At 42.4% G+C, this 8,107-nt stretch overlaps 1 protein-coding gene across 6 annotated transcripts in view; it reads left to right on the forward strand.

The window, feature by feature from the left end:
- LOC108506520 (MDS1 and EVI1 complex locus protein EVI1) overlaps positions 1–1,958 on the forward strand; it is a 48,061-nt gene extending 46,103 nt beyond the window's left edge. For all 6 annotated transcript variants that reach the window (XM_017833608.1, XM_017833610.1, XM_017833609.1 and 3 more), the window contains one exon: positions 282–1,958. In XM_017833608.1, the coding sequence (XP_017689097.1) occupies positions 282–416 (135 nt within the window). In that variant the 3' untranslated portion in view covers positions 417–1,958. The remainder of the gene's footprint in view (positions 1–281) is intronic.
- Positions 1,959–8,107: the final 6,149 nt, after the last annotated feature.

Raw genomic sequence — 8,107 nt, forward strand, 5'->3', positions numbered from 1 at the left:
CAAGAATCTGAAGGCAAAGGAGACTTTGGGACCTTGTCTACTATCAAAGGTTTCTCAGAGCCTTGTGAAACCAGATGAAAGAAGAAATTATTATTACTATTAGTGAGTCGAAAGTGTCGGTGAAAGGCTTGACAGTGGTTTTACCTAATGCATTTTCATTTTGTTTTAAAATAAGTTGAGAACAGTGGCTGTAGCCTGACGGGGTGGGGGTGGCTCCGGTCCAAGCTCAGATCGGCGCCGCGGGATCGTGACCTCTTTGTCCTTCTTCTGTCCCCATCCAGGCGTATGCCATGATGCTCTCTCTCTCCGACAAGGACTCCCTTCATTCTGCATCCCACAGTTCTCCCAACATGTGGCACAGTATGGCGAGAGCCGCCGCGGAATCCAGCGCCATTCAATCCATCAGTCACGTATGACAGTGTGAAGTCTTACCGAGAATGGGACCAAGTCCAAACCAGTAGCATGGCTCTTTCATATATGACTATTTAAAAAGACTGCTGAGCAGAATGCCTTATAAATCTGCAGGGTCACTCATTTAAAGTCCGGTGACCTTAAACTGAATAATTTTAAAAAGAAAAGAAACTATTTATTCTCAATATTTTGTTTTGCACAGCAAAGGCAGCTGCTGACTTCTGGAGGATCAATGCGACTTAAAAATAAAAAAAAGTTTCAGTGGATTATGTAAACGGGGCCGGGAAAAAGTGTCTTCCAGTTCACCCGGCTTTGAGGGGCAGGGGCAGAAGGGTTAAGACTGCATTGATACACACATGGGCACTCCTTTAAAGTAGGAACTGAATTGATTTTCTTTTTGTATAAGATAGTTTGACACAGGATTGGGAACAGTTGCTTTTATGTACAAATCTCTTCATTAAAGCTTTATGCATTTTAGCCCTTCAAAGAAAGAAAATAGTTCTATCAAATGCACACTATCCATCGTAAATGTAGAAAGAAGTAACAGGGAATATTTTGTTCTCTCCGTAATTCTTTTGCCTTCTCAACTGCATTGTTAAAAAAAAAAAGGAAAAACAAGGAGAAAAAAAAAAAGACAGAAAAAGAAAGAACTCTGAGAAACAATACATAAGAGGCTTGTGTATATTGTAAACTATGAATGTTCACTACTCCAAGAAGCTAAATCATCCAGATAATTCCGTGAAAGCACCGCGTTCATCGACAGCACCACTAGTTCGAATCATTGTAAGGAGATTTTAATTTTCGACAATCATGTCACTATTTTGTTGTATTGTTTCCTTTCCCCCCTACCCTCTTAATTTCTTCTTTGTGTTGTGTGTACCATGTATTTATTTGTTGGCAAACGATTGTTTGTTGATTACAATAGCACTGTTCCTGTAACAAACAGCACTGCTCCAGTCCCCCACTGCGTTACGATGTAAGGCACCCATGTACTTCCAAAAAAGTGAGGTGAACTGATCTGTGTATATGGGAGTGCAAAACAGTGTTGGAAATTTTCTTACATTCCTCTTTTATTTTATTTTTTGCCTTTTAATGAACTAAATAACTAATAGATGCGACTTAGTTTGTTTTTTTTTTTTTGTAATACAGTAAATTGATTCGATTGTATAAACAGTTATAATTTCTTCATGAAAGCATGATTCTTCTGATTAAAAAAACTGTACCCAATATTTTATGCTGGTTGTCTGCGAGCTTGTGTGATGTTATGTTCATGTTAATCCTATTTGTAAGATGAAGTGTTCCAAATTTATGTTTTAAAAAAAAAATAAATAAATAATGGAAGGTATTCAGTTATTTTTTGGGGGTTTTTTTGGCCTTTAGTGAGGGACCAGATTTATTTTTCCTTTTGTTTATAATCTCATTTTGAAATAATCGGCAAGTTGAGGTACTTTCTTTAAATGCTTTGTACAATGTAACTGTTACGCATTTCAGTACATTACTATGGGAGGATCAACTTAAAAAAATTAATAAAGGACTACAAAACTGAAGGGATCTATTTCCTTATTGTCTTGGTTTTCTCTGGGTTGGGGCAGTATTGGCACTTTTTTTTTCTGCATTCTGGGCAGCAAAGATGGGTCTGTGGGGTGATGAGGATAAGGGTAATGAGAGGATGGAGCACTCTGAGGTGTCTTAGACTTGGCTGTGCAATGTAGGACCCAAGCCAGAGCCTCTCAAACAGGCTGTTGAAGGGATTTAGATCTATCCTCTAAGTTTCAAAACACTACTTTGGAAAAGAAGAATATTTTAAGTGGTTTTTCAGGAGGGATTGGTGCAATGTCACCTTCAAAGACAGTTGTGGAGCCTTGAGCTTGGGCTGATGTTGCACCCACCTGCTGCTCGTGGGAACAGGGTTGGGATGCAGTGTCTTGGATGGTGCATAGTGAAATACTGACTCACCAGAATGATCAAAACCCATAGCTGAGAAGCTAAACAAGCCTCCAAGTGCATGAAATGAGCCTTTAGAGTCTGAAAGGGGGAAAAATAAAAAGTATTTTGTTTTGTGTTCCCTTTGAGATCAGGTCCAAACCCCTGCTTCTGGGCAGCCTGTGTAGCAGGGGAGGCGGGATGTCAGGAAAGGCAGCATTGGCCCAGGAACTGCCCATCTTAGTGCTCTGCTCATCAGCAGAGATAGAAGGACTGAGATGCTCCTCTCACGGCCTCTGTCAGTACACAAAGACCTCTCATAGCTCACCAGATTCCTAAGTTACATTTCAGAATGACCTGTATGTGTCCCTCTTGCCTTCTGCCCAGATGTATAACCATCCTGTAGCAACAAGGGCACTGGCAAGGCTGAGCCCAAACCCAGCAAGCACAGGTGTGGGCCGCCTTTGGTTTGCTGTCTCGGCTCTAGAGCCTCCTGCACAGGCTGATGGCAAGCTGAGACCTACAAGCTGATGGTTTCCATGCAGAAGCCTAAACTAGAACTGAAAAAAAAAGCCTGTATGCATATTCTTGTACTCACTTCACTGGCCTGAGGCAATGGCCAGGTACATGCAGATAATTGCATAAATAGGCTATTATTTTTAGTGCAGTTAAAGTCACCGTGAAACTTGGTTTTAGGTTTCTGCCAAATAAAGAGAACAAATAGATTAATCAAGTCACTTTTTATCTGCAAACAACTTTCCAGATCATTTTCCTCTTTAATTTGATGGAATGACAGTTCTTTTCAGCTCTACCCTCACCTGCCCTAGATGAAAGGGGGTTTGGGAGGTGGAGAAAGGGTGGGACAGTCTCCCCTGGGTTTAATGTTCTGGGTTACAGTAGCACACGCATCATATACCTGTCAGGGAAAGTACTCCTTGAGCTGAGCTGCAGGGTTAGTTTAACCTGCCCATAACCAGGTCTGTTGACTATTAAGGAGCAAATGTTGCCACTTATCCAATCCCTGAGTTTTTTTTCCCATTGGGTGCCTGGAATTTGGTATTTTCTTATCAAAGGATCCCACCCAGCAGCCCTGCCAATGGGATGTGATGAGCTGAGGGAATTAAATATATTTCTGTAATATTCCAAAGAGTCCTCCAACTCTCTGCAGGTCCCTTACCATGACCTTGATGTTCATTGCCTTTTCTCAGTGCTAGAGTTATTCACCCAGAGGAATAGCTGAAGAGCAAACTGAGATTTAATTAGTCATCTAATCCCCCAGTAAACAAAGAAAACTGGGTAATTTTTGTGTCATACCCTTCCTGATGGACCACACATGCACTTGTCCAGTTGCAGACATTGTTGAGTGAGGACTAAGGTTTCTGTCTTTCTGTTACAGTGATTTCATTTTTTTAAGAGGGGAAAAAAAAAAAAGGCCAATTTCTAAAAACCTTTCAGCTTATTTCAGCATCATCCTACTGTTCACCCCACTGTAGTAGTTCTCTGTAACTCAGCAAATCATTCCCATGTGATCCAGCAGCCTTACTACATGGAGGAGCTGCACATTACCCCCTCAATTCCTATCTGCAGAACCTAACAAAGCCCCAGCATGACAAGATGATTAATCAATATTTCACCCTGGCCCGGCTCCTCGATACCACTGTGGGTCCCAGTCGCCGTTCCCGTGTCAGCTGCTGGTTTTAATAGGTACATTTGTGGAGTAATGGGAGGGGAAGTTATTATAAAAGCATTTGTGAGGCTGCTTTTGCTCAGTGATTCAGTTTGGCCCGTTGCTCCATGCGTGTCTTGAACTTTAAAACTTTCTGTCAGGTCCCTGTTACTCAGACGGAGAATAACTGTGAGCTCCTGGATGGTTCCACTGCATTCTCTGCCTTCAGCTATATTTAGTCTCAGTTGTGGTTTTGTTGGTCAGTCATAGACTGGTGTGGAAAAGTTAAAGATGCTTCCAGTAATGATTTAAACAAAACAAAGGTATCCGGCAGCAAACAGAAACCCCTTTCTCCATGTCAAAGCCCGTGTACCTTGCCAGGACTCCAGTTAGGGGAAAAATGTATCCTGCAGCCTGGCCAAAACCATCCTGTCTCCCATCCCACTGAATGGCTCTGTAGGTTTGTCAGTGCACCTAGTCTGAGGCTTCCAAGAGCCTGATTAATTCAACTTTTGTTTCTATAGAGTAAATGGTGCCAGCTTTAGGAAAAGCTCAGCTCTACAGTTCAGTGTCATGTAATGAAGCCTGGGGAGATGGTGAACATCAAGTAAAAAGTAAAAAATAAATACTGTATTCCTCTTCTGTTACTTATTTTTTCCCCAACTCAGACTCATTTGCTGCTAGAGGAAAACAATTTTCAGCAAAATTGTCCCAGAATTTAGATTTTAATCAGACTAACAGTTAAGTAATCCCTGGAAAGAGGCCCCACTGCCAGGATTCAGGAACTTGTGGTACATCCTGCATCCTGTGGTACTGAAGCCTTTATCCCAAAACTACTGCCTAGATTTTGGGATGGTTGCCCACCTGGATGTGAACATAAACCAGACTGAATACAGATCCTTTTGCGTGCTGGAAGCAGAGTCTCCTTTTTTTTTTTAACCAAGAGGGTCCACATTTTAATGACAATTGAAACTATTTATATCTATAAATCCATTTGGGGAAGTTTGGGGAACCTTTTATTACAATAGGTGCTGTGAAAATATAAAAGTATTCTGATACAACAAGCTTTTGCAGTATCTGCTCTGGCTGTCTGAGCGGGGGGTCTGAGAGAAGGCACCTCCAGGAGGCTCCCGCCTTTTCCCTGCTTTATTTTAATACTAATTAATTCCAGAAGGGCTAAAGATATTTGATGAAATGTTACACTTCTAAGAGAAAGTTTTGCCTGAGAGTCTTAGAGCAGGCCTCCCAGCTTGGGAGGGTCTGGTGGGAAAAGAGAGTTAGTGGTGATTTTGATGCTTAAATTATCAGTAATTAAGAAGTTGATTTTTGGGGATTGAAGAAAATTTTAAACAGCTGCTTCTTTTGGGCCTTTTACTCCTCATTTTCATTAGCATGTGCTAAGGCAATCTGGAAAATATATTTAGGTCTATATTATGCTGTGTCAAGACCTCAGCATCTGTACCTTGGGGCAGATACATGTGAGATAGCCAAGGGTAGATGTGCCAGCTCGCACATGTGGAAGCGTTCAATTTGTAATATGATTATAGCCCCAACACAAAGCCTGCTTGATACCTGTGGCAGATTTGTTTCATGGTAAGTGCAGAGAATTCTCAAAAAATCATGTCATGTTTCACATCACCAGCCAACTCAAACTAGAGAAGTAGCGCTTTAATTCCTGGGGAATCTCTTTCAGCAGGCGCGTGTCAGGCCCAATTAAGGGCCAGGCAGCCTTGCACTAATTGGGTTGAGTTATGCAGTGGTGTAACATGGTCCTTTAGCGAAGCAGCCCCTTTGTCCAGGCCACACCAGCCGGTCTGTCTTCCCGAAGGTGGACAGCAGAGTAACTCCTGCTAGAAAATCACCTGGAAAAAGTTAACAACTGGAGTGAGAGGTTTTCGTAGCAGTGGATAGGACAGCTCATGGTGTTCAGTTAGCTCAGCATGGGACCTACCTCCTGCATTAGAGGTACCACCACAGGAAATAAAGGTGGTGAGCTGTAGCCTCCACACACAAAGTGTAAGCCTCACATCAGCATCCTCCAAGGATGCTCCCTCATCTCATCCACAAGTCTTTCTCCACTCCCAAAATAAAGAGGTTCTTTTCTGACATCTGAAGTGTCAACACACTAGAGTAGAGAAAGAAAAATTAAGGCATGAGCTGAGATATGGAAATTAATTTAAGCTTTTAACCTCTCTTGAATCTCAGAGGCATTTGTGTGAAAATCCCCACAGTAGACTCAGCTTCAGGTTGTCTGTAATCCAAATGAAAGTGAAACACTGGAGGGCAGAGTCTAATGGTCTTTGATCAAGACAGATCCCTACAAGACTCTTTATATCTACTCTAAAGTTACTCTCTTTTAGTTTAAAACCATCATCCCTTGTCCAGTTGCAACTGTCCAATTGCCACAGACTGCTAGAGTCTGTCCTCTTTCTCCTGTGGCTGCAGGGTCTGTTGGGCACCAGTCTGGTGTGTCTTCTCTTGAATTCATCTCGTGTCTGAGCCTGGCCAGGGATCTTTTCTAGCACCCAGTCTCTGGCTCATGTCTTAAAGGAGGATAATCTTTGCCACCCTTGGACCAATATGAAGTCCTGGCTCGCTGACACAAGCCTACCCTTCCTCGGGAGGGGACTCATAGATGTGAAGTCCAGTCAGCTGCAATCACACCATGTAATAATAAAGATTTAGTTCAGAAGGATCCACAGACCCTCTGCTCTGTGTAACCACAAGCCACAAAACACTTTGCAATCCACTGTAACGAAGGAAAGACCTTTATTACATTTAGACTTGATTCCCTGGTACTCTCTGGAAGCAGTTCTGCTGTTTTTATTACTTAAGAGCTATTAAAACCTTAACCACTGCATGGAGTAACTTGCTCCAGCTTTACACTTGTCCATAAAATATTTGACTGGGAAATCAAGAACTACCTTTTGGACCAAACACCCCATCAGCTGAGGAATGTCAGAGTCAGGTCTGAATTTGTCCCTGCCTTGGCTGAGTGTACAGGCCAGGCTGAGAGATGCTGAAGGGCAGGAGAATGGCTTGTAACTGGCTTTTCCCCATGGTTTTCTTTGCTGCCTGTAAGGAAGGACAGGGAGTGGGAAGCCACAGTGACCTCTCCTTCCCCCTTGTGTCGGCCATAAGCCAAGCTCTGCACATGCCAGCCTCTGTTAGCTTAGGAAGGAACAAAATCGGAAGGAAAGTCACTGCATGGAGAATGAAGGAGAGCAGGAATAGGGACTGGGTTAATCCCACCCCAAAAAAACCAAAAGAAATCTTGAATCACCCTAAATTTGACACGATGCTGGGGGAAAAGAAGTAGACATGGGTAATCAGCAGGATGGCACAGAAACATCAGTCACCCCTCTGAAAAAACCTTCTGAAGCACAAGTACAAAACCAAAACAACCTGACATGGTGTAAGGGAAAAAGCACCAGCCAAAAACTTCTATAAGGCAACTCCCTATGTTGCTCTTTATGTTGCCCAGATACTGGTGGGGTGTAACACAGAAGCTCAAAGCCTCTCATTATTTTGACTTTTTTTTTATTATGAAGTAGAAAAATCTGGCTTTCTCAGCTCGCTGCTGGTTCCAAATTATAACTTCCTCCTCCTCCACTCTGCCACTGAATTTTTAATATTTCCTCTTTGGAAAATGGCAGGAGTCTCAGCAGGGTGGGGGCTTCTGCTCTAATACAGCTCTGCCAGGGGTGAGCAAGGCTGTGGTGCCTTAGGACAACACTTTGCCCTTGGAAAATATATTCTAGCTACTGTCACCAGAGAACAACAAGGGAAAAAAAAAAAAAAAAAGAAGCATTTTCCCAAAACCTGAGGAACCAGCCTCATAAATTATCCATTTATTATGTTTCTTCGTTTCAGCTGAAACAATGATCCCAGTACATTTTCTTTTAAACTCTGTCTCCCCAGTCCAAGTGGCCACCTACTTTGTTGTCCAAATTTCTCGTGCAGTTTGAATCCTACAATGCGTAATCTCAGTAGGGTTATCAGTTATGTCATGCATTATACAGCCTCCAATCAGCGTAGTGGGAAACAACATTTTCATTTAATACCAGGAGAAACAGTGGAAGTCAGCGATTGATACCAACACAATGA

The sequence above is a fragment of the Lepidothrix coronata genome, unplaced genomic scaffold, assembly GCF_001604755.1.
Source record: "Lepidothrix coronata isolate B3197 unplaced genomic scaffold, Lepidothrix_coronata-1.0 Scaffold218, whole genome shotgun sequence".
Classification (NCBI taxonomy): domain Eukaryota; kingdom Metazoa; phylum Chordata; class Aves; order Passeriformes; family Pipridae; genus Lepidothrix; species Lepidothrix coronata.